This window comes from Notolepis coatsorum (genome assembly GCF_963971535.1).
Source record: "Notolepis coatsorum genome assembly, chromosome: 7".
In the NCBI taxonomy this organism is placed as follows: Eukaryota; Metazoa; Chordata; class Actinopteri; order Aulopiformes; family Paralepididae; genus Notolepis; species Notolepis coatsorum.
The window spans coordinates 149,054,024-149,081,550 of record NC_140171.1 but is presented as its reverse complement, the minus strand read 5'-3'; the positions used below and the strand labels follow the sequence as shown (position 1 = coordinate 149,081,550).

The following is a 27,527-nucleotide window of genomic DNA, read 5'->3' as shown; positions in this document are numbered from 1 at the left end:
TGATCCAAAAAATGTGTTATTATTATTATTTATTTATTTATTTATTTTTATTCAACAAACATGACCATGTCCACGGCTTAAACTCATACTGAGGCCTTAGTTTTGGTTTTAAATTGCATATCATCATTCATTTATTTATTGTCACACAGAGCAGAAGAATTTTGCCAAAACAAACCAATAGTATCCAGCTGCAGAACGGCAGACCAGCCACACTCTCAGACCCAAACGCATTTCCTTTGATTTAATTATACATCAAATGATTTATGTCAAGGATTGCAATGCCTCGCTTGAATGAAGTTAACTTTTCACCTGGATAACGTCAACATTCAGGGTGAATGTAATGTGAGAAATTGGGATTTAAAAAAAAAATTAATAAAAAAATGATTTGGGTCTCAGAGTGTGGCTGGTCTGCCGTTCTGCAGCTGGATACTATTGGTTTGTTTTGGCAAAATTCTTCTGCTCTGTGTGACAATAAATAAATGAATGGTGATATGCAATTTAAAACCAAAACTAAGGCCTCAGTATGAGTTTAAAGGGGAACTCCACTTTTTTTGGAAATTAGCTTATTTAACATCTTCCCTGGAGTTAGACAAGAAGATGCATACCTTTTTTGTCTCTGTGCGTGCATTTTAGCTTTGGGAATAGACGCTCCGTTAGCATAGCTTAGCTTCATCACTGGAAGTGAGGCAGGACAGTAGCCTTACAGTGCCTTACAGTGTATTGCAAGGTCTGACATTGACCAAACTTGATATGCATGACCTTGGTGGGCTCTAGGTCAACTCCTGAAAAGGGGGTCAATGTCAGACTTTGCAATCAAAAGTTAGGGGGCTAATAACCCTTGCCATAATTTCAGTGCGCCCCCTAACTTTTGATTGCAAGGTCTGACATTGACCCCCTTTTCAGGAGTTGACCTAGAGCCCACCAAGGTCATGCATATCAAGTTTGGTCAATGTCAGACCTTGCAATACACTGTAAGGCACTGTAAGGCTACTGTGCTGTGGTGTTCCACAAGGAAGCATACTAGGACCGCTACTGTTCCTAATTTATGCAAATGACATGTCGTCAGCTTGTGACTGCAACTTGTTCCTGTTTGCGGACGACTCAGCCCTGCTGGTCTCTGACAAGAACAAGTTACAGGTTGAAAAAACCCTCAGCTCGGAACTAGGCAGAATCTGCATATGGCTCGCTGATAACAAACTATCATTACACATGGGCAAAACAGAGTCCATTCTCTTCGGTTCAAATAACAAACTCAGCAAGACCGACGGCTTCTCAGTTACAGTGGGTGACAATATTGTCACAAGGAAAGATGAAATTACCTACCTGGGTTCCATCCTAGAGGCTAATCTCTCCTGTGACAAAATGGCATCCAATGTAATAAAAAAAGTCAACCAACGAACTCGATTCTTGTACCGGATCTCCTCTCTGGTAAACAAGAACACCCTGAAGACTCTGGCAGGAGCACTCATTCAGGGGTACTACGACTATGCTTGCACCTCATGGTACCAAAGCACCTCAAAGGCGCTAAAAACAAAATTACAAACATCTCAAAACAAACTGGTCAGACTACTGCTTGACCTTACTCCTAGAACCCACCTCACCCCTGCCCACTTCGACAACCTAGGATGGCTTAGAGTAGACGACAGAGTACAACAACTTGCAATGGGCCTGGTCTACAAGATACACTACACGACCAAGGTACCCATGTACATGTCAAAATACTTCCCAAAGGTCAGTGAATACCACGATCACAACACCAGAGGGAGCTCCACAAATCATGTTAAACCCAGATTCGGCTCAAATAAGGGACTAAACACGTTTCGCAATTATGCCACATCAATGTGGAACGCCCTACCCAAAGCTGTAAAGGAATGTGGATCACTACCCACTTTCAAAACCTCTCTCAAGGGACACCTACGGGAGACTGCAATTCAACACTGGCCCCTGTAAATATCCTAACCCAACCCCCTCCAATGTACAGTCATTTACCTAGTATGGTTTTGTCAATAGTTCAATGTACAATTGTGTTTGTTTGTACAGTGTCTCCTCCCCCCCCCCCCCTCAATGTACAGTGTTACTTGTTTATACAGTGTGCCCCCCGCCCCCCCCCCCCCCGCCCCCCCCCCCCCCCCCCCAACCACCTCCAATGTAAATTACCCAGTATGGTTGTCAATATCCCAATGTACCCAACCCCCCCCACCCAACCTCCTCCAATGTACAGTTTCTACGTCAAATGTATATACTCCCTTTTCTTGACTCCTTCTGTATCACAAACAGTACTGTATTTGCAAATCTGGTATGTCATAAATGTATAGATGTAGCAGTACTGACTATCTGTATGTCATGTATGTCATATATATCTATATGAATTGAAAATGGGGGACCCTGATGGAAACAAGACAAACGTCTTTCTCAGGTCTGCATCCCCTTAACAATTGTATGTATTGAGCCGTACTGTATTGTACCCATTCTGCAATCTGTTAAATAAAGTTTTCATTCATTCATTCATTCAGTCCTGCCTCACTTCCAGTGATGAAGCTAAGCTATGCTAACGGAGCGTCTATTCCCAAAGCTAAAATGCACGCACAGAGACAAAAAAGGTATGCATCTTCTTGTCTAACTCCAGGGAAGATGTTAAATAAGCTAATTTCCAAAAAAAGTGGAGTTCCCCTTTAAGACGTGAACATGGTCATGGCCATGGTCATGGTGGGGCGGCGTGGCTCAGGGGTAGAGCGGGTCGTCCAATGATCGAAGGGTTGGTGGTTCGAATCCCGCTCAAGCCCATGTCCATCCCACTGCCGTTGTGTCCTTGGGCAAGACACTTAACCTACTTGCCTCGTATGAATGTGTATGCATGTGAATGAATGTTGGTGGTGGTCGGAGGGGCCGTAAGCGATGATTATTCGCCACGCTTCCGTGAGTCTGCCTCAGGGCAGCTCTGGCTGCAATTGTAGTTTACCACCACCGGTATGACTGTGTATGAACGAATAATGGACTCTGTAAGCGCTCTGGGGTTACTGGGGTGTCACAAAGAGCGCTATATAAATCCAATCCATTATTATTATTATTATTATTATTATGTTTGTTAAAAAAAAGTTAAAAAAAAAAAAAAAATCCAGATTTTTTATTATTTTTTTGCCGTTCCCGATCTTCGGAAAATCACGTGATCGGATCGGGACATCCCTAGTTCTCAGTTCTGAAACAGTTTCTATGGCCAGATGAGCTTTATTCTATTGTAGTGTTCTCAGTTCTGAAACATCTTTACCATCTTTCCCAATTCATTGGCTGTGGAGAAGCTCCAGACTTTATACCTGATGACTAGGGTCGGGTACCGTTCACATTTTAATCGATACCTGTACACAACGGTACCTTTTTTTGGTACTTTAGTATCTAAAAATGTAATCTACCTACCTCAGTTTAATAATTTTTTTTATTCTTCTTCATTTATTATCATTATTATTTATTTAGAACAATTTGTTAATATATATATTAGAGGTGGGCATAGATTAATTTTTTTAATCTAGATTAATCTATCTGCAACCCTGGATTTAATCTAGATTAATCTAGATTAAAATGGCTAAAAAAAATAAAAAAAAACCTGCCGAAGGCATTCAAAATATGTGTGTTCTATCCAAATAATGACCAGAAGTAAGTCCTTACTTTTTCTTTCCTCCTTATGTTTCTCAGGCCAGGTGGCCCATTACACCATGAGCCCATCTCCCGTTTCCAAAATGCATTACAGACTGTTTGAAAAAGCTGTTTTGCTATGATAATTGGTAATGAAATATCAAAATAATGTTCAATAAGATGTACTTGTGTTTAATAAGTTGTTTTATTCAGAAGTTAACACAAATAAATAATATTACCAGTACAGTACAGTATCTAGCACTCTCAGGAGCAAAACAGAAAGAATCATTTCAAACTTGAACTATGTGACATGGCTTGAATCAACTGCTCCAGTGGAGTTGCTCAGTGGCCAATGGTGTCAACTGTGGTTGTACTGGGCAGCTCCCAGGTGTGAATGGAAAAGAACATCTGTGCTCAGCGAACCTACCCTGGGTAAATAAAGGTAGAAAAAAAAATGTTAATTTTTTTTTTTTTTTTTTATATTAATGCGTTAATTATATTATCGCGCGATACTAGTATAGCGTTAACGCAGCCCGTTAACGGCCCAGCTCTATAAAATAACAAGTATAAAACGATTAAACAAAGCACTCTAGCAGCAATGAACTATTCGGCTGAACAAAAAGGTACACATCTATATATTTAAATAAATATACCTGACGATGTCGATGCCTCAGTGTCGTTGTCTGCATCCAGCTTTGTAAAGTGTAAACCACACTTGCGACCGTTTCCAGCTTGCCATTGCCCCGACTGCTTTGTTGTTGTTGAATCAAGTAAAATCCTAGGTAAGCTGTATTGTGCGCGTTGGCGTGAACGTGTGGCACACTTCATAGGTTTTGTTTCGTGGTAAACGAAACAAAATTTGGCACCGGTGGATCGGTACTCTGTAGTACCTGCGTGATTCGGTCGATACCCTTAAAAGCACCGGATTCGGTACCCATCCCTACTGATGACGTCACAAATTCTGAGTTTTAACACTTTTGTTTTTAGATTTAGGTAGGGCTCCAACGATGACGACATTTCGTTGATTTGAATATTCACGACTGACGCATCGTGAACTCCATGGTTACATTTATTGTTCAAATGTTATATGTTTTATGAGTTATGTTAACCCTATGTACATTTAACGGCAGCTGTGTATTGAGGTTTGTGATATTGTAAATGTCCATATTTCATAATTGAATATTGGTCCCAAATATCTGGGCTTCCTTGATTGACTAATAATGAGTCAATCAATCGGTAACATCCCTGGAAAAACTAAACATATCATCTAACCCTATCTTTTTATAGAATGGAAACGCATTAGCAACTAAACTAAATTAATGAGGAAAAGCAAAGATTTCTCCACAATGATTTCTTCCACAGTGGAAATGAGTCGTTAACGTTACTCTTTATCCTCGTTATAGTTATATGTTATACTGTGGTTCCTTTCTTATATCTATTTGCCGTTGGGGACTGTATGTGTTTCTACGTTCTAGTAAACCAAACCACACCAAAATATCTGTTTGATACCTTATCACACATTACTACCAATATGATGGACATCAGTTCGATTATCTTGTGATTTTCTCGTATCTAAGCAGATATTTTTATATATACTGTAGATCGATATAAATAAAAATACCTTCAATATTGCACAGCCCTGTGTTTAGACCTGTAACAAGGTAAGATGGCTGCCGTGTGGTCTCCATGCCAGGCTAACGGGTCTTTATGACACATTTCCTTTCACTGTTGGTGTCTCACATCTTGAGTCATGTGTGTATAAGGTCTGTCTGCTATGCCCACAGTGAAGGCTAGCTTTGTGTTGGTCTACAGGTGGACTACAGACAGGGGTGTAAAAAGTACCCAGAAATTATACTTAAGTGAAAGTATGGGTACCGTCTCAAAATCTGACTCAAGTAAAAGTCAAGAGTATCTGGCTAAAAACACATTTGAGTAAAAGTAAAAAAGTTTCTACTTTTAAATGTACTTAAGTACTAAAACGTTAAAGTAATATTTTTTTTTTATTCCGGGGCAATGAAATGTTCCGTTCCGTCCTCTTCATCACTCGTACTATCGTTTGTGGCCATCTTCTGTAGCTCGTCACTCTGACCGTCTATTCTTCCGATAGCAGGTGTTTAATCAAAGATCCCCGCTTTCTAGTCTTGCACAAGGACCAATCAGCATGGGTATGGGCGGGTTCATTTTCCATTGATGGGGATTTGATTGGCTGTTTTTTTAAATAAAGAGCGGCCGCAGGATTAATAACGTTAACGTTAGTTCGGCCAGAGAAACAAATATACTAATTAAAATGGTTGGACCTGCGAGATTTGTACTTTGTAGGTCTGCATTTTAAATGTAAGGAGTAAAAAGTATGTTTTTCCCCCCTCTGAAATGTAATTGAGTAAAAGTACATGTATACAAACCTAATAATACTTAAGTAAAGTACAAATCCCCAAAAACAGTACTTAAGTATTGTAACGAAGTACAATTACTCAAGTACTTTACACCCATGACTAGGCTGACTACAGAGGGGACATCATGGCTGAAGTTGAAGCTTTGTGTTGGGCTACAGGCTGACTACAGAGGGGACATCATGGCTGAAGTTGAAGCTTTGTGTTGGGCTACAGGTGGACTACAGAGGGGACATCATGGTTGAAGTTGAAGCTTTGTGTTGGGCTACAGGTGGACTACAGAGGGGACATCATGGTTGAAGTTGAAGCTTTGTGTTGGGCTACAGGTGGACTACAGAGGGGACATCATGGCTGAAGTTGAAGCTTTGTGTTGGGCTACAGGTGGACTACAGAGGGGACATCATGGTTGAAGTTGAAGCTTTGTGTTGGGCTACAGGTGGACTACAGAGGGGACATCATGGCTGAAGTTGAAGCTTTGTGTTGGGCTACAGGTGGACTACAGAGGGGACATCATGGCTGAAGTTGAAGCTTTGTGTTGGGCTACAGGTGGACTACAGAGGGGACATCATGGCTGAAGTTGAAGCTTTGTGTTGGGCTACAGGTGGACTACAGAGGGGACATCATGGCTGAAGTTGAAGCTTTGTGTTGGGCTACAGGTGGACTACAGAGGGGACATCATGGCTGAAGTTGAAGCTTTGTGTTGGGCTACAGGTGGACTACAGAGGGGACATCATGGCTGAAGTTGAAGCTTTGTGTTGGGCTACAGGTGGACTACAGAGGGGACATCATGGCTGAAGTTGAAGCTTTGTGTTGGGCTACAGGTGGACTACAGAGGGGACGCGGTGCAGCTCATCCGCATCAGGAACCCCTGGGGGCAGGTGGAGTGGACGGGTGCTTGGAGCGATGAGTAGGTACTCTTTATATTGCCATAAGTTCCAGTTTCAAGTTTGTTTATTAGTTGTCATAGTAAAATACAGAATACTTTTCCATGAAATACCTTTTTCTGTACGAGCCCCTGGGAGTGTGCTAGATAAATAGATAAAAAGTATAAAATAGAAAAAGTCAAAAGTACGTAAACAAAAAGTGTTCAGTCAATATACATACAATACAGAGTAAAAAGGAGTAACAGTGAGGTACATCTTAGGGTAAGGTGCAATGCGGTATGAATTGTAGTGCAAATCTCTTTGCTAATAAATATAAAGTGTGTTAAAGTGTCTAAAGTGAGTAGAGTGGGTGTTACGTGAGTGTTTGTTTAAAGTGAGTGTGTACTTGAGAGAGAGAGAGAGAGAGAGAGAGAGAGATCCTGCCATACCTTGGCTTTTACTGAAACTACGCCACTGACCACGCCCCCAAATGTGTCCCCTTGGGCACACCTACACCATTGCAAAAAACAAACACCTGTGTTTACCTGCTATGACACGTCTGTAACAAAGGCCCGTGCTGTCACAACATTTGAAGGTATTAAAGATGTTGAGGCGTAACGCAGGCTATGTATGTGTTTGAACATCAAACATTAGCTGTGTAGACTGGTTACATATCACTCTACAAACATGCATGTCCTTGATTCAAGTATGTTACTTATAAAAGTACTGTATGTAAAATAAATATATATTCTCTTTGATTTATTTTACAGTTCAATGCAGTGGCGTCAGATCAGCGATGACGACAGAGAGAGACTGAGCCATCGATCAGAAGATGGAGAGTTCTGGTAATGATGACATCACCATGTTAGAGTCTGATGTTAGAGTCTGATGTTAGAGTCTCATGTTAGTCTGATGTTAGAGTCTGATGTTAGAGTCTGATGTTAGAGTCTGATGTTAGAGTCTGATGTTAGAGTCTCATGTTAGAGTCTGATGTTAGAGTCTGATGTTAGAGTCTGATGTTAGAGTCTGATGTTAGAGTCTGATGTTAGAGTCTCATGTTAGAGTCTGATGTTAGAGTCTGATGTTAGAGTCTCATGTTAGTCTGATGTTAGAGTCTGATGTTAGAGTCTGATGTTAGAGTCTGATGTTAGAGTCTGATGTTAGAGTCTCATGTTAGAGTCTGATGTTAGTCTGATGTTAGAGTCTGATGTTAGAGTCTGATGTTAGAGTCTGATGTTAGAGTCTCATGTTAGAGTCTGATGTTAGAGTCTGATGTTAGAGTCTCATGTTAGAGTCTGATGTTAGAGTCTGATGTTAGAGTCTGATGTTAGAGTCTGATGTTAGAGTCTGATGTTAGAGTCTGATGTTAGAGGGGCCCACAGGCAGTTCAGCAGTGGCCTAAAGGTCTAAAGAGAAGCAGAATCATGACCGAGAGGCCGTCGGCTGGAGGAATCTGTGGGACGTGAATGAATAACTATTTCACCTACTGTGAAAGTTAGTTCCACGTTATCTTCTAGTAATGAATGAGATTCCATTTTCCAAAGAGTTGATTGATCAATGGGCGCTTCTTTTCTACGTTTGGTCTCTTAACTCCAGGTCAGCTGTGCAGTAGTCGACGTTACCGGGGTGATATACACTGCTAAATAGTGACCCACCGTGGAGAAACCTGAAGTTACCAGGGTGATATACACTGCTAAATAGTGACCCACCGTGGAGAAACCTGAAGTTACCAGGGTGATACAGTACACTGCTAAAGGGTTACCTGAAGTGGTGAAACCTGAAGTTACCAGGGTGATACAGTACACTGCTAAAGGGTTACCTGAAGTGGTGAAACCTGAAGTTACCAGGGTGATACAGTACACTGCTAAAGGGTTACCTGAAGTGGTGAAACCTGAAGTTACCAGGGTGATATACAGTACACTGCTAAAAGGTTACCTGAAGTTACCTCACTAACCTCTAGCTTCCTGGTATAAAAGGTTATTTGAGTAGCCGGGTTAAGAAAGGAGTTCTCTGTGTGTAAACATAGCCAGTAAAACAACTCTCCAGGTTGCCTCCTCGCTTCAAACAGTTCCAGGGACCCTGTTTTCCAAAGTTAGTTTATTCAGTTATGAAAATATACCTTAGAATATTTTCACTCATCTTGACTCTCCCAAAACTACACAATGCACCTTTTAACAATGCACCTTTAAAAAACAACATGATGTGAGCCTCTTTTCTTCAACTACTCTTCTCTAGGATGGCCTTCTCGGAGTTTCTGCGCCACTACTCTCGTCTGGAGATCTGCAACCTCACGCCAGACGCGCTCAGCGACGACAACGTGAAGAAGTGGGCCCTGAACACGTTCGACGGCACCTGGAGGAGCGGGTCCACGGCTGGGGGGTGCAGGAACTTCCCAAGTAACTTACCCAACAACAACAACAACAACAACAGCCCTTCTGACATAATCAAACAAGAGTGTTGGCTCACTGTAGTGATTGATGCATGAGGGTTGCATGAGGGTTGCATGATTGATGCATGAGGGTTGCATGAGGGTTGCATGATTGATGCATGAGGGTTGCATGAGGGTTGCATGATTGATGCATGAGGGTTGCATGAGGGTTGCATGAGGGTTGCATGAGGGTTGCATGAGGGTTGCATGAGGGTTGCATGAAAGTTGGGATACTTCACCCTGAGATTGAGGTATGGCAAGTAAAGACACACACACACAGAGAAATGTTTTTACTACTCATTAGCTTAGAGGTTTTATAAAGGCTAATTACAATAGTTTTTATATAGGCTAGTTACAATTGTTTTTTCTTTTCTTTATAAAGCCACAATAGTTATTTTATAAATACAATTTGTTTTAAAAAATCCTAACTATCGGCGGCGGGTGGAAGTCGATGGGTGGTAATCTGGACGTTGTGGACAGCGACTCCTACAGGTCGGTTGGGGGGCGCCTGCACAGCAGAGACAGGAAAATGGCGGGAGTAGTGTGAGCCTCCCACACGTTACACCTCGCCAAATGAGAGTCCGCGCTGGCAGGTGAAAAGATGCGACTGGCTGCCTACACATGTATCGGAGGGGACATGCGATGGGCTTCTATCCTCCCTACAACCGGCCAATGGGGGGCAAATGCGAGCAACGATCAAGACAGGGGAGGGGAGAATTGGCACGGCTAAATTGGGATGGGAGAAAAAAGTGGGAATATATATTTTTTTTAATCCTAACTATCCCTTTGTTATGAATTCCCTCCGTATGCTAAACGCAAACCCAATGGCGGCGGCGGCAGGAGCGTTGCTTCGTTGTTTGACCGTCCCACACTTTGTACTAAACTGTGCTTTTAAACCGCAGACAGCTTTTGGACAAACCCCCAGTTTGTGATCAAGCTGGACGAGGAGGACGACGACCCGGAGGACGGCGAGGCGGGCTGCAGCCTGGTGGTGGGCCTGATCCAGAAGAACCGGCGCCGCCTGAGGAAGGTCGGGGAGGACATGCACACGGTCGGCTTCGCCATCTACGAGGTGAGTCATGAAGGAGAGGGTGATGGCAGGAGTAATGGCTTCCTAGGGCTGGACCACATGTCATTTTTTTTTTTTTTTACATTTGAAGCTTCTATTGAAGTATTCGAACGAAGCTTCCAATGTCTGTCGACTCGTCATATTTTATGACGTAATAAAAATTTTTTTTTTTTTTTTTTTTATTTATTTTTTTATATCCTCAAACTAAATCCTCAATTTGAATAAAGTGATTAATTTGATTAAATTAGTCTTTTCTTTTATTAAATCAACTTTCTTTAATGAATATAACTCATCAGTTTCGTCAACATAAATAATCCAATAAGGGCACGGTTGGTACGAAAGTGATGGTGACGTCTTGATTAGATGGAGCGCAGAGTGCCAAGCATCATTTGCATCATTTATGATAAATGTTTTATTTACATTTGTATGACTAGTCATATACTATAATAGTATAATACTATAATATTAGTGTAGCCTAATCTTTATCTGCAACTGTGAAGAAAAACCCCATTGGTTTAAACAGAATGAATAGACACAAAAAAAATATATATATAACAAAGTTTTTAAAATGTTTTATTAAAAATTAAATATTCAAATGTTGATTTAGAATTCGAATGTCAACATTATAATCGAAGCATTCGGTACAGCCCTATGGCTTTCTATAAATGATAACGATTATTTCCCTGCTGTTTGGCCAAAATCATGTAACTCCAAAAGAAAAAGTCAACATTTATTAAGAAACATTGGTCCTCATTCTCGAACATGTTGGTAAGTACGTTTGTAAATATCTTGGTAAAAATCTCGTACTAACAAATTTACAAAAATCCTCCTCCGAAATCCTGAACGCGTGAAACGGTCTCTGTAATTGGCCAAAATCATTGCAGCTGGGTCCCGTCACTCATTCTTAAACTGCAAAGCACGTTCTCATTCACCTGAATTTGCATACAGACACGCCCCGCCAGCTCCTTATAAAGTGAAGGAGGCATGTGCAAAACGGCGAGGGCCGTGTGCAAAACAGCAAAGGGTCGGCATTGCATCTGCACCATGCATTTAACGGGCGATTTGAGACTGATCTCAAAATGAGATTAGATTTAAATGTAGTCATTATACAGCACAAGTACAATACACCATCCAACCAGAGTGCAAATGTAATAATAAAGTGCACTAGTAACATACAATGCACAGGTGATGAAACCCAGACATCTCATTTAGTAATGTCAATACTGAATGACTTGTCGAGAGCCAATCGTGCAGTCGTTCAGTATTGACATTACTAAATAAGATGTCATGCTAATATGTCATGTTCTACGGTAGGATTTACTACTATAATACCTAATAAAACAAGTAATTAGAATAATAGAAGCCTACTTTGCTGGAACGATTAATTTCACACGTATACAGTGCGCTGAGGCTGCCTCACTAAGCCGTTTCTCCACGCATTTATTTAGTTCTAGCAATAGGCATAAATCAAACCAACAATAAATAATATCATAGAGAAGAAGACCGTATATGGCATATTAATACAGTATATTACACACCGGTCTGCCTTTTCGAGTTCGTAAATCCTACAACGAATTTACAATACAAAGCCGTTCGAGAATGCAGAATAAGTACGTAAATTGAGTTACGAAGGAATTCCTTGGTAACTTTTACGTATGTCCGTTCGAGAATGAGGACCCTTGTTTCCAGATTGACACCAATGTATTTTGTATGAAATAAATAACACATTGAGTTTTAAAAGGGTTTCATGTTTCAAACTTACTCACAACCATGTCAACTTTCAATTCAAGTAAAAACATGAAGAAAAAAAATAATTGAAATAAACAATGTTTTCATGCACATGCTGTGTCTAAAGGCCACATGTATTTTGCTTTCAACAGGTCCCCGAACAGGTATGTGCTGCAAGGAGCTGTTCCGAGTACAGTAGGTTATAGTTGAGACTGCTTTCAGCCTGCCTGATGATCACACTGCATAGCATTCATGTCATTACTCATGTCATATCCAACAAACCATACTGTAGTAATAAACTCCACTTACCTTTCTGTCTGACATCTAGCCATCAATACAACATTAGCTAAACTTTGGAACACTCTTAAGTTCATCATTGAGGTCAACAACCTCCTTATCTATATTTAAAAAACAATTAAAATCTAATTTAATTTCATCATAATTTAAATCATCAACATATTAAGTTACTCCTGTGCATCAGTGTTACATCTATGGCTGCTTCATATGTTATTCTCCTCCTTTGCCTTCTTGTAATTAAAAAAATATATATATATTGTTCTTGCTATTGGCTCGTGTCAATCTTCAATTTTTTTGCTATAGTGTTTGCCTTATGTCTCTGATCTTGTTTTGAGTTTATTTTCTAGACCATGTTTACATGTATTTCGTTCATTACGTTTATGGACAATGGGATGGGAGTGGAACTTTGAACGAACCCTTTGGGCTTCATTCCCTCCTAGCACTGTTTTTTTTAAATAATGTGCTAAATAAATAAACTAAATTAAACTGTCCTTGCTAACCACATGGGTTAAACAGAATAAGAATCAGAACGGTCTTTATTGCCAAGTAGTTTTCACATACAAGGAATTTGCTTTGGTCGTTTTCAGTGCATCATTAACTCAATCAGCGCCAGAGGTCGCTGTTTACCGTGTGGTAAGAAGGCCAGCGCTTTAAAGAATAGGGATACATGGCGGTGTTTGCAGGGCTCAAACTATATTTTACATCATAGCAATGGATATAAAACTATTGCCCATTTGACATCGAGTATCTATCGTTCAATTTGTGAAAAAGAAATAATTTTTTCATCCATACATTCCCGTTTTATACCGTGGTGAATATGACTATAGTTTTAGAGTAATCCTGTCTAATCCCAGGAAACGCTTTCCATGCTTTGATCGCCACCAACGGAATACGTTACACACACACACATTACACGCATACGGTCGGATCGCTGTGATCAACGCAAGATTGATACCATATAGCCCTTACCTTGACTAGGATGTACTCCAAAAAGAATATTCCAATTATCTGATCGCCATTCAAAGTATTGATGTCGATCGTGTTGCCAACATAATCCACCAAAGAACATGAACCGGGAGTGCTTGATTCTCCTCAATCCATGTGTTATAAACGCTTGTCCTGCCTGACAAGGAAAACCCGGACCGGACTTTTTAGATCGACACACAGCCCAAGCCAGAGGGTTTCAAAGGATGTGCAATACCGGCCGCAAGGTACCGACCGATAATAAAATAAAAACGTAAATAAAATGGGATATAAACTAAATTAAATAGGAGCACAATAGAATATAGTATAATTATAAGTAAAAAATATAAATACACAAGGCTGTACACGGTTAAAAAAAACATTTCATTGTAAAGATCCCACAGATTTAATCTATTGATCTATTTTTGTCTTCAACCTCATGATGAATTCACTACATGCTCTCTCTCTCGTAGGACAGATTCTGAATTCCAAGTACTGATCCCATCCCATCCACTGCTTTTACTGAACAGTATAGACTTAGTATAGTATAGTCAGTTTGGGGTCATTGGACAAAAATGATTGAGGTATATAATACATTCTCCGTTAGAGAGCAATAACGTGCTTCTGTGTCAAAGATGCTGCAAATCAAGTCACTTGCCACTTTGATTTCTGGCACGTTAGACATTTATTATTATTATTATTTATTATTGTATCAGCTTTTAGCTTTTAGCTTCCCTACAGTCTGAAAGTTCCTATTACAGAAAACAGTATACAGTATGTCCAAAACAACATTTTGGGGAAATGCCATGGAATATTTGTTGAAAGAATGATAACATAATGATGAACCCAAATAACATTATAACCCAATATCATAATCTGAGTTGGAATAAATGCTTCCTTTCCTTCTTTAAGATAATATATTCCTTTATTGATCCCCTTGGGGAAATTCAGGCATCATAGCAGCATGGGGGAGGGGGGGGGGGGGTACAGATAGTATGGTACAAGTGACATAATTATAGTACAGTGGAAGTAAAAAATCAAATAGAATAAAAAAGCAGTGTAAACAATATAACAAATCAATATTATAATTAACTCTGGACATGCACATATGGGCAACAATGTGCGAGATGAGGGTATGTATGCCCTCTCAGTTATATTTGCCCTACAATAAATAGTTACAATATATAATCTAATAATCCAATAATCTAAATCTAATATAATATATAATCTAAAAATGCTAAATGCTAAAATGCTAAATGTTAAATATATGCTCTGATGAAGTATACAGTATTCACATGAGGTGCGGTATGCATACGGTAGTATATTGTCCTTTTAGGTGGGAGTCAGCTACTAGGTTCCTAGTAGTTGGATGTCTGGCAGCAGTCCCTTGGTCATATCATAATGTGAGTTGGAATAAATGCTTCCCTTCTTCTTCAGTTCGCTGGCCAGAGGAACGTCCACCTGAACAAGAACTTCTTCCTGCGCCACGCCTCGGCGGCCCGCTCGGAGACCTTCGTCAACCTGCGGGAGGTGTGCAGCCGGTTCTCTCTTCCGCCCGGAGAATACCTCGTCATGCCCTCCACCTTCGAACCGCAGAAGAACGGGGACTTCTGCGTGCGCGTCTTCTCAGAGAAGCAGGCCGATTTTCAGTAGGTTTCCTGTTTTACCGCGTGTGTAGTTCTGAATCAAGAAGAAAATATTTAATCTAAAATGTAACAAATTTTCGGAAATGGGTTTTAAGCCATACATATTGGATCCGATTTTCCAATAAAAAAGTGCATTTAAAAGTGAATTGTATCCTTTATTTAAAAGGATACAATTAACTTTTAAATGCCGTTTTTTATGCCTTTTAAAATGAAAAATAGTGATTGGAAAATATCTTGAAAGTCCTTGAATTTAATTTTGCAATGTCTCTGGGAACCCTGTAATATGTCTGTTTTGCACACAAATGTTAGTATTGATAAGCAGTGTCGACGGTCGGTATTTATAAAAATCCTAATGACACCCATCCCTAGTGCTACCGTACTTGTAACTATGCGTAAAATGCATTTTGATTGTGTTTTAATGTGTGTGTATAACGTAGTGTGATTTGTAAATTTTTCGGATTCATATCTGCATCTAAAAAATGTCATCTTGATTTTTCTCTTCAGAGAACTGGATGATCCCGTTGAGTCAAAAGTAGAAGAGGTGAGGAAACTACTGTCTACTGTGTAACTACTGTCTACTGAGTGAAGCTATGGCGCCGCCCCGACCGGCTGCCTCTCTGTTCGCTCCGTCGAGACTGTGTTTACTTTTGTTAATATTTATAGTTTTTAGAGTTTTGTGCGTACCAACTGTTGGTGCATTTAATGTATATGACCGTCAGTCACTCATAGACATTGGATTACGGGAAACTTACCAACTGGATTACTCGCTGGATCAGCTTTCCGAACCACACCAATGGCCTGAAGAAATTCTCCGGAGATTAGGACCAGATCCTTTGTTCCCAGAGCCCAGGAAAAGACGACGAGGAAAGAGGGCTGGGATCCGAAACAGGCTGAGATCCAGACGCCACCGTACACCACTTCCCAGTATATTGCTAGCCAATGTACAATCAATAGACAATAAACTGGATGACATCCGAGCAAGGATTCAATATCAAAGAGACGTTAGGGACTGCAATGTCCTTTGCTTCACCGAAACATGGCTCACACCGGAGGTTCCAGATCACGCAATTCAACCAGCGGATCACTTCTTTATCCATAGAAAGGATCGGACATCATCAGAGTCCGGTAAACAACGTGGAGGAGGTATTGCCTTCATGTTTAACAAAAATTGGAGTGATCCAACGAACGTGAAGGAATTATCCAACCACTGCTCCCCAGAACTGGAATATATAACCATCAAGTGTCGTCCTTTCTTCCTCCCGAGGGAGTTAACGGCGATCGTCCTGGTCGGAGTGTATATTCCACCGCAAGCCAGCAACAAGGTTGCGCTCTCCAGACTACACGACGAGGTAAATAGAATACAAGTGGCTAACGTTAACGCCGCCATTTTAGTACTGGGAGATTTCAATAGCGCCAATCTGAGAAAGGTATTGCCCGACTTCTATCAGCATGTGACTTGCAACACCAGAGGCGGTAACATCCTAGATCACTGTTACACGCAATTTAAAGGTGGCTACAAGGCTCATTCTGATAGTGGCTTTGGCAAGTCAGATCACGCATCCATTTTCCTTTCACCAAAGTACAGACAGAGAATTAAAAGTACTCCCGTAGTCTCGCGAGAGGTGCAGAAATGGGATCTGACGTCAGAAGAGACGATCCGGTCAGTGTTTCACCACACAGACTGGATTGTGTTCCGCGACACAGATAACATTAATGCCTACACGGAGACAGTGCTGGACTATGTCTGTACTAGGGTGAAAGAAACAATCCCCACTACCAAAATGAAAGTTTACCCAAATCAAAAACCCTGGGTAGACAAATCCGTCCGTGAAGCTCTGAGAGAGCGCACCAAAGCATACAATGACGGCCTAGTGGCAGGCAACATGAATGACCACAAGGTGGCGCGACACAACGTAAGGAGGACAGTGTCAGAGGCCAAACGGCGCTACAGGGATAAAATTTAACTCCAGTTTGAACAAGCTGACTCTAGAGCTATGTGGCAGGGGCTCAAAACGATGACAGACTACAAAGGCGCCTCCCTCAAACTGAACAGTGACATCTCCTTAGCAAACGACCTCAATACCTTCTATGCAAGGTTTGATGCTGGTAATAACAACACCAGCTCACAAGCCTCGGCAATGGGGGGGGGGGGTCGGCTGCTGATGGAGGCGCAGTGTTCAGGGTAACAGAGCATGAGGTGAGGCGGACCTTTAAAAAAGTGAATATCAGGAAGGCAGCAGGTCCGGACGGCATCCCCGGCCGCGTCCTAAAAGTCTGTGCCGACCAACTGGCCCCAGTATTCACTGACATATTTAACCTGTCCTTAGAACAGGCTGTCATCCCCACCTGCCTGAAGAAGTCCACTATTATCCCTGTACCCAAAAAATCCAAGCCTGCTTGCCTCAACGACTACCGCCCTGTAGCTCTCACCTCCATAGCCATGAAGTGCTTTGAGAAGCTAGTAAAGGGCTACATCTGCTCCTCCCTCCCCATCAACATGGACCCCCTGCAATTTGCATACCGCCCCAACAGGTCCACGGAGGACGCCATATCCCATGTGCTGCACACAGCAGCATCACACCTGGACAAGAGGCAGGGGAACTATGTGAGAATGCTATTCATCGACTACAGCTCGGCATTCAATACCATAGTCCCCTCCATACTCATAGCCAAGCTCAGGGACCTGGGCTTGGGCTATGACCTCTGCCAGTGGGTCTTGGACTTCCTGACTGGCAGACCCCAGGTGGTGAGAGCAGGCAACTGCACCTCCTCATCCATCACCCTCAACATAGGGGCCCCCCAGGGCTGTGTTCTGAGTCCCCTCCTCTACTCCCTGTACACACACGACTGTGTGGCTCAGCGGAGTAGCAATACAATCGTCAAATTTGCTGACGACACAGTGGTGGTGGGCCTGATCTCTGCCAACGACGAGAGGGCCTACCTGGAAGAGGTCAAGGTCCTGGCGGGATGGTGCCAGGAAAACAGCCTCTCCCTGAACGTCAGCAAAACAAAGGAGATGATTGTGGACTTCAGGAGGTCGGGGGTCAAGGACTACAGCCCCCTCAGCATCGACGGGGCACCGGTTGAGAGAGTCAACAGCTTCAAGTACCTCGGAGCCTACATATCCGAGGACTTGACATGGACCACACACATTAACAGTGTGGTGAAGAAGGCACGACAACGCCTCTACTTCCTCAGGCCCCTAAGGAAGTTCCAAGTCAGCCAGAAGATCCTTAAGAACTTCTACTCATGTACAATAGAGAGCATCTTGACCGGCAACATCACCTCCTGGTTTGGGAATAGCACTGCAAAAGACCAAAGCAGACTACAAAGAGTGACACGTTCAGCCGAACGCACAATTGGAGGGGGGCTCCCCACCCTCCAGAACATTTACTACAAGCGTTGCAAGGGCAAGGCTAAGAGAATCATTAAAGACTCCAGTCACCCGAACAACTGCCTCTTCGAACTGCTGCGGTCAGGCAAGCGATACAGGAGTCTCAAGGCGAGCACAGAAAGACTCAGAAGTAGCTTCTATCCCCAGGCCATCAGGCTGCTAAACGAACAATGAATGAACACTACACAACAACAACCACCAAACGCACATAGCACACACATCCACACGCACACACCCACTTTAAACAAACACACTGTAGCACCCACTCCACACACGTTATAGCACACACCCACTTTAAACAAACACACTGTAGCACCCACTCCCCACACTTTATATTTATGGATGAAGGATTGCACTACAACTCGTACACCTTACTGTAAATTGTACCTAAAATTGTACCTCATCCCATTTCTGCTTTGCACTAGATAGTACTGTACATTAGTACACTGCATAGTATTGTGTATTGTATATTATATGGTAACTCAGAACATTGTACATATGTCTATACCGAACACTGTGACCTCATTTTCTTCTTCTAAATTCATGCTATATTATGTTATTATGTTATTTGATACTATCTTGTCTAGCACAGTCTCTGGAGCGTAACAGTAAGAAGCATTTTGTATGAAAGTATTCTGTACTTCTGTATGACAACTATTAAAGAACTTGAACTTGAACTGTGTAACTACTATCTAGAGATAGAATTGACACAACATATTTTCATTCTCTAGTCTAGTTGACTGACTGAGCTCTTGATATAACTGACACTAGACAACATGTTATATAGTCGTACTGGCGAATCGCGTCTCGCTCTTTCGCCATCGAGATATACCTCATCTCCAGTACCTACTGTACTACATGAACGAAAACAAAACACCCTTGCACTTGACCAGGCCCCGCCCCAGTGACTTACTATAAGTCACCAGGCGTGGTCACACTCGCCCTTCCTCTTTTTCGTTTTCCATCATGGCCGTGCTTTGCACCCTGTGTAACTAGCGTTTATGAAAAGCAGAGAGAAATTGAACAATGCCGGAGATTTGCCAGCCCCTGGAATCTTCTCGGCATGTTCCAACGGCGCTCGTATGGGTTCTGCGGTCCTGCAGCTGGATGCATCTCGATGCATCTCCGCGTCGGGCCTGTGCTGGGGTTTCCTCGTCTTGTTGACAGCAGACAGAGGGACGTCACGCGATGTGTAGCTATCGGGCTAACTCGCGTCCAGGTAGGATCTGCGCCACTAGGCATAACAATGCTGGCATTGGTGATGCTGCTCGAGTTGTCCCGGGAGACAACCAAGTTGTGTATTGGCGCAAGGGGCAGGATATCTGGGTAAACGTTGTTGTTTTCCCGGTTATCCTGGAGCGCGCGGCTAACGCTATGCTATATACTGGGTTACTGTTTCTGTTTTGATTCCCCGCTGAGGGATGTCTTTTCTAAAAGGTCTTCCCTCCTCTTAACTTTTCATGCTGATGGTCAATCGGTGTCTACTGTTGGGAGTATTGCGGGGGCTTGTTTACCTCTTTCATGGGTGAATGGGCTGAGGCCTAGGGCTGGTGTGCTTTTTGTGAATATCATGAATGGTATGCGGGACTGGTTTTCTCTGGTCCGCATCCCCTTAACGTTGTGTGTATGGGCTAGCCCATTCTACAGTGTATTGGTGGTGTTTTTAGTTCATTTATTCATTAACCCCTTCATGGGTGCACCACAGTGGAGGTTGCTGGTTGCAACCACCACTGGTACTCTGTGTTTATGAAGCAGGTGACATCAGTCCTTTGCCTCTGGCATGTTGAAACAGTGCCCCGCCCGGCCGACGCCATGAGGTGGGTCGGCCCGGCGGGTGGCTGGTGGGCTGTTAAACCTGTACCGCCACGGTATAGAATTAGCAGTGATTAGTAACTTTGTTCGCATTGCTGTTTTTTTCTGTCAAAAATGGTGTCTGGTGCCATGAGCGCCAGCCGACGTCGAAACATCGCGCTATTAACTTTGACCTAGCCGCAAGCTATAACCGCAGGGAGGGATAGGATGCTGTCAACGCTTGTTTACAGACATCTTGGTTGGATTAGTCTCCCTTTGAGGGGGTGAGAAGTTAAAAAGAATTTTTCCCTCCTCAGGGCTCCCCTCTCCGCAGAGGATCTTTGGACTTCCGCTGGAGCGCGGGCGGTATTTGTCCTAGGCCCCACACCGCCTCACGCCGCGCAGCCAGAGGTGAGAGCACGGCCTCGCCAGAGGCTGTGGCGAGGCCCTCGACCAGCGGCCATGTTTCCCCCGCCTGAGGTACCCTGGGCTCAATGTCAACAGGTGTCCACAAGACCGACAGCCTTGGCGGCAGAGGGATCGGCTACATTGGATGAGCACGCCCTAAAAAAACGTCGCCGTCCAGCTGTGTGCAGCCCGCTCTCCGGTCACTCCCTTCACCAACACCAGCGGAAAAGGGGCTCTGATTTGTTTCCTTTGGCTGCGGGCCGCGTGTCTTCAATGAAGCGCAGGCGGCCCCACGTTTGCTTCTCATGGGGACAGGGGCTGACACCCAGTTGATGGCTGAGACTGGGTCTGTCCGTGAGAATGTTGTGCTGTCAAGCGGCTCCCATACCATAAGCTGTGTTTGGTTGAGCCTGGTGTTACGTCTGTCAACTACAAGACCTTTTTGAGGCAAACAGTGCGGGCTTCCCCGACCTCGCCTTCGCCAGGCCAGGTGTCACGTTGGTGCCTCCCACTCCCGCAAGATCGGCAGTGGTCTGGCAGGCGCGCGTGATTTGGGTGGTAGTAATATCACTGCAGGGCTACGGTGTGTAGGAACCCATGGGGGCCTCACACCTTGGATGTCCAGCTGCAGAACAACTCCTCAGCATGTTCTGGAGGGGTGTTCAGTGGGGGAGCTTTTGTCACCTAGTATGATGTCAGCTTCCCCCGTATCAAACCGGCCCTTTCTGTCGGGGTCCCCCCTTGGGTGCGATTGCCTCGTAGGTAGTGTCAGGGTCCGATGTCCATACTCCACGGAACGCTCTGCTCGCATGGTTAGTGGATCCAGGGTTGGCTACGCACAGCGGGACCGGGCCACCTATCTACAGTTCCTAGCGGACCTGCGCCAAATGGCGGCGGGTGCGTTTGGGAGTATCATCACATATGGCTACAGCAGTACCATATGTCGAGGTGGATGGAGAGAACGCTGAGGCGGGGACTTGTATTTACACAACCCCACCCGTTTTCGGGTTTGGTACAGACCCTATTGTCAGGGTCACCAGCAGTGACAGCTCTGGTCAACAAGATCCAATCTCTGTGGGCGAAGCAAGCCATCGTCGTGGCGTTTTCCTCCCGGTATTCTCTGGTGCCCGAGAAATCGGGAGTGGGGGTGTCAGACCCATGCTGGACCTGTCCCATGGGAAGGGTCAGCATTTTGGACCGTCTCCTACCTGTTGAACACTGTCAGGTGGGGGCCTGGTTCTCCTCCATAGACCTGTAGGATGCGTATTCGCATCCCCGATCTTCCATCCTAGGGCCTACCTACGCTTCCTTTGCAGGGTTTAGCGTATGAGTACCAGAGGCTGCCGTTCGGTTTTTCTCTGGCTCCCCGCATCTTAACTTGCGTCGTCAGGGGTTACGAAGTGTATTCTGCCCTGACGACGTTCTGGTCCTTGGCGGTCAAGGTGGATCGTCAGGTCTCATACCAGGCAGGTGGTGGAATTCCTCACCAGCCTGGGGTTTGCTGTAGACTGGAAGTAGAGTACTCCTCTTCCCAGTCAACGGGTGGAGTACTATGGGCATTCCTCTCAGAGCATGTTATCGACACGCTCGGGAGGTTCCGTCCTAGGACGGTTACGGCGCTGTCCGTGATACGCCTGCTTGGTATGATGGCATCTGCTCATTCCGTGGTCCCTCTTGGCCTCCTCTTCACCTCATGAAGAGGATACAGAGGTGGTTTTTCCAGTATGGAAATAGACCCGGTGAGAGGCAAGTGGAAGCAGCTAAGGTTCCCGTGTCAGTACTGGGGGACCTCGCCCTCTGGGCAGTAGGCTGTCACACGTCACGGTTTTCACAGACGCCTCCCTCACTGGGGACACGTCGGGCCAACGCAGTAGGGGGCAGCTGGCAAGACCATGCTGCCCGGTCTGCGCTACGTTCAATGTGTTGGTATTGAAGGCGGTCCTTCTGGTCCTCAAACGGTGTTTGATCAGGACGGACAATACGACGTCAGTGTCGTATATCGACAGACAGGGAGGAGTACGCTTCCCCCGTCTGCGGCGGGCGGCTGGCTATGGGCGTTCTCCATCTGCGCAGCCTGAGGGCTCTCCACATCCCCGGCACGGTGAATGTGGGTACAGGTGTGATGTCGCGGGGCGGTCCTCACCCTGGCGAGTGGGGATTACGTCCGGACATAGTCGGGCAGGTCTGGGACCGATGCCGTGGCCGCCTGGGATTCTTTCCCCCCATACATCTGTTAGGTCAGTTGTTGGAGCGGGTACGTTGAGGAGCGCAGGACCTTGATCCTGATTGCGCCGGACCGTGGCGCAGCTGTGTGGTTCCCGGTCCTGATCCAGCTCTTGGTAGCCCCGCCGTGGCCTGTTCCTTGGTCATCGTGGGCCCTCTCTCAAGCGCACAGGTCTCTGTGGCAGTCCCTGTGCTGGGCCAGCCGCTGATGGTTTGGCTGGTGAGAGGGTGAGTCTGGATAGGATGGACCCTTCTATGGTCGACACCATCCGGATCGCGCATGCTCCCTCCACTATCGCGGTTTACGCGGGTAGGTGGCGTATTTTCCAAGAGTGGTGTAAGGTGTCCTGCCCCCTGGACGCTGTCCTTACCTTCCTTCAGTCTATTTTTGATAGACTGTCGGCTTCGACGGTGAGGGTATATGCTGCGGCTATATCCTCTTGTCATGAGGGGTTGAGGGTGTTACGTTGTTCAGCCACCCTCTTGTGAAGCGTTTCCTGCTTGGCGCTCGGTGCCTTAAGCCGGTGAAACATTCTCTGTCTCCGAGTTGGGACCTTCAATTGGTCCTTGGCCGGTTGTCCGAGGCCCCGTTTGAGCCTCTTGAGCAGGCACCTTTGGAACAGCTGTCTTTCAAGACTGCGTTCCTACTGGCCATCACCTCTGCTAAGCGCGTGGGTGAGCTCTGTGCTCTCTCGGTGCAGCCTGAGTGCTTGTCTATTCGTGTCAATAGCGGTGCAACTCTGAGGCCTAATCCAGTCTTCGTGCCAAAAAATATCCGGAGCTCTTTTCGCTCCAGGGATATTGTGGTTCAGGTGTTTCATCCGCCTCCTCATGCTGGTGAGTTAGAGGCGAGCCTTCACCCTGTCGTGTCCGGTCTGGGCTTTGGGGGTTTTACCTCAGCCGGACTCAGGGCCTCAGGGCTACCGATCAGCTCTTTGTCTGTTACGGTGGCTCTTGCGAAGGTAAGGCACTGTCGAAACAGCGCCTGTCCCATTGGTTGTGCGAGGGCATTGCCCTTTGCTACACGTTGGCTGGGCTGGCCCCCCCTGGGGGTGTCAGGGCGCACTCCTCTCGTGGGGTGGTGGCCTCTGCCGCCCTGTTAGGAGGGGCCTCGGTGGAGGACATTTGTGCTGCGGCCTCATGGTCCTCCCAGGGTCCCTTCGTTAGGTTTTACCTCATGAACATGACTGGGGGTTCTGTCTCCCAGGCGGTTCTGAGGTCTGGAACCTCCCCTGCTTCCCGCCTTTCGGTGTGTTAGCAGGGATGTGTGGGTGTGTGCCACAAGGTGTTGTGTCACACGTGGTCCCGCCTGTGCTGTGCGTTAGAGGTTTCTAGTTCCCTCTTTTTCACACTTGGGTGGAGTTGACTGCCGCCCCCTCTTCGCTAGGAAGGGGGGGGTGACGGGACTCCCCTCCCCCTTGGTGTAGGGCTTGCGGGTCCTCAGGGGGTACATTTGTCGGTCCTTGCGTCTGCTCTGTCCCCATATCTCGATGGCGAAAGAGCAAGACGCGATTCGCCAGTACGACTATATAACGATAGGTTATGTATATAACCTAGTTATATGAGTACTGGCTGAGCGGCTCGCTCTTAGCGCGCCCTGAGGTCCCTTGAGGGGGTTTTTCTGATGGAAAACTCTTTCCGAGGAAGGGCGAGTGTGACCACGCCTGGTGACTTATAGTAAGTCACTGGGGCGGGGCCTGGTCAAGTGCAAGGGTGTTTTGTTTTCGTTCATGTAGTACAGTAGGTACTGGAGATGAGGTATATCTCGATGGCGAAAGAGCGAGACGCTCAGCCAGTACTCATATAACTAGGCTATATACATAACCTATCGTTTTCCTTCTCTAGTTGACTGACTGAGCTCTTGATAGAACTGACACTAAACAGTCTCTAGTTGACTGACTGAGCTCCTGATAGAACTGACACTAGACATTCTCTACTTTAATGTTAATCTTCAGGTTGAGATAGATGAAGATGACGTGGATGACCGCTTTAAACGCCTCTTTGGGCAGCTGGCAGGTGAAGTGAGTACTTGAAGTTTTACACATTTGTATGCAAGTAGTATTTTATCATTATTATCATTATTTTATCAAGTATAGTATCATTTCAAAATGTAAATTCATTGTAAAGATCCCACAGATCTTTTGATCTATTTTTGTCTTCAACCTCATGATGAATTCACTACATGCTCTCTCTCTCGTAGGACAGTGAGATCTCTGCCTTTGAGCTGAAGAGGATCTTGAACAAGGTGGTGACCAAACGTAAGTCTACTAAAGACTAAATCTACTTGAAGTCTTTAGGTTTGTTGTTCTGCAAAAGTAGATGTTTTCCTAGTTAAAAAAAGGGTTATTTTTATTTTTGGTTATGCACTCTCAAAGTACAGGAAATGCAATGCAATTACATCATTGAATATTCACTGCCCAAGATGGTGGACACTACAGGAAATATTATTGACTTGTTTTGTTCCCATACCTATATTACAGTAGGTACTGGGACCTGTATCTCCTGCATGCTTTTTTTCCATACCCGCAGTTTGTGAAGACGCTCTCTGATTGGCTAGCCCGCGTACAGCGAAGACCCAAAATCATGCGTTTAGCTCCGAAGGGCTCTTCCGCCTTGTACATATATATATTCTCTGCTTCGAAGTGGTTATGCTTTGGCCCTCTTTCGAAGTGGGTTATGCTTAGTTTATCTTTAGAGCAGGGCGATGGACCACCAGCCCTGATTCCAAACTCTAAACATAACCCACTTCGAAAGAGGGCCAAAGCATAACCACTTCGAAGCAGAGAATATATATGTACAAGGCGGACATTTCTATCCCAGAGCCCTTCGGAGCTAAACCAATCGGAGAGGGTCTTCGCTGTACGCGGGCTAGCCAATCAGAGAGTGTCTTCGCAGACTGCGGCTACGAAAAAAAATCACGCGTATCTCCTGTAGGTAAAGCCAGGTGTCATCAAGTTATTCATTATGTAGAATTATGTGAGGCTGCAACAAAAACAAGGTTATATATATATAAAAAAAAAAAGCCAATATCGAACATTCCTAAGATTAATACATGGTGCTGTCATCAAGTCATTCCATAAGTACAGTAGATTAATGTGTGGTGTGTCATCAAGTAATTCCCTTAAGTATATTAATGTGTGGTGCCATCAAGTCATTTCTTATCTTAGATGAATAAATTAGTTACAAGTGATTGTCTTCTCTTGCAGGAAGCGATATCGTGACCAGCGGCTTCAGTCTGGAGACGTGTCGTAACATGGTCAACATGCTGGACGTATCCTCTCCCTGCAGCTACAACACTTGTACTACAATGTTTATGCAGTAGGCTTTATGAATATTATGTTAGTATTCATACCACAGAGCGCTTGTCCACAATGGGGTGTTGGAAGCACACTTGGAAGTTGGAACATTTGATAACATATGAACCTGTGAACCATTTAACCTGTTAAGCCCTAGTTTTTTCTCATAAATCGATCAATACAGACCGTATTAATTAATGTTGTGTTTCTTTTTCAAATGTAGCCAAGAGTAAAGACCCTAACCCTGTCAATACAGCAGTCAAAGTGTATATTGTCAGCACTACGTTTGTTTACCGATGTTTAATTTTCTTTTCGAAAATAAGAATTTCTCTGAATAATGTGAATTCTATCTCTCTTTTATCTGAAAAATGCGAGGAAATGACTAAATCCAGATTTAACACTGCCATTGGAAAGAGGAGATTTGGCCCTATCCATAGATGTATGACTTGGCCATAAAAAAAAAATCTAACCCTGACTAACCTTACTGTCATGCACTTGTCCTAATAAACTAACCTACACTGTAACACGCAACACTTTGATGAGCATTGTTACTCAGCTGATAGAGTTGTACCCTTCTTGCTGTCTTGTCGTACAGAACTTGTAAGTCGCTTTGGATAAAAGCGTCAGCTAAATGACTAAATGTAAATGTATAAGGTAATTTATAGTTCATAATTCAAATGGATAATTCACTACTGTATCTACAAATCCTGCAAAGAAAAATTATGATTTATATTCTCCTCTGTTTCATCACATTTTACTCAAGCATAGTAACAGACACAATATTTATGACACTGTGAATACATTCCCTGAGGTCCATAGATGTTCCTATAGATACCAGGAACATGCTAATTGACCTTGTAGAAGTGGAGCAATCTTCCATTTACTTGGGCATGTACTTTCAGGCGGATTTTCAGAAAATAGGGCTAGAGCTTAATACCACACATATGGCTCTAGCGTTATTATCATGTTAGCAGTGAAAACCCACCTGTGGACGTTTTCTAGCTCCTTCCTTGACTGGCGTTACAGAGAGACGGCAGTGGGAAACTGGGCCTGGTGGAGTTCAAAGTGCTCTGGACCAAGATCGAGAACTTCCTGGTTGGTGTCTCCATTATTATTACAATTATTATAAAATGTTTTATAGCACACCAGTGTGTGGTATATTCATATTAATTATTATATAGAGAATACAATGTGTATATCTGTTGTGTTCGTCCATTAGCTAACCTTAACCCTAATGAAGTAAGTAATGTTTATTTATATAGCACCTTTCACAGACCAGGGTCACAAAGTGCTTCACATAATAAAAACATCAGTAAAGTGCAAAGATAGCAGGATGGTAAAGAAAGTAATTAAAAACGTGAAAGAACAGGAAAAACAAAACGGATAAAAAGACATAAAAGATGT

At 44.1% G+C, this 27,527-nt stretch overlaps 1 protein-coding gene across 1 annotated transcript in view; it reads left to right on the top strand.

Annotated features, from left to right (window-relative positions):
- Positions 1 to 27,527, top strand: part of capn2l (calpain 2, (m/II) large subunit, like) — a 49,010-nt gene that overhangs the window by 13,722 nt on the left and 7,761 nt on the right. The window contains exons 7-17 of the mRNA XM_084318527.1: positions 6,839 to 6,924; positions 7,651 to 7,725; positions 9,116 to 9,276; positions 10,211 to 10,380; positions 12,258 to 12,269; positions 14,803 to 15,014; positions 15,516 to 15,552; positions 24,783 to 24,848; positions 25,028 to 25,085; positions 26,034 to 26,098; positions 27,150 to 27,218. Of these exons, the coding sequence (XP_084174653.1) occupies positions 6,839 to 6,924; positions 7,651 to 7,725; positions 9,116 to 9,276; positions 10,211 to 10,380; positions 12,258 to 12,269; positions 14,803 to 15,014; positions 15,516 to 15,552; positions 24,783 to 24,848; positions 25,028 to 25,085; positions 26,034 to 26,098; positions 27,150 to 27,218 (1,011 nt within the window). The remainder of the gene's footprint in view (positions 1 to 6,838; positions 6,925 to 7,650; positions 7,726 to 9,115; positions 9,277 to 10,210; positions 10,381 to 12,257; positions 12,270 to 14,802; positions 15,015 to 15,515; positions 15,553 to 24,782; positions 24,849 to 25,027; positions 25,086 to 26,033; positions 26,099 to 27,149; positions 27,219 to 27,527) is intronic.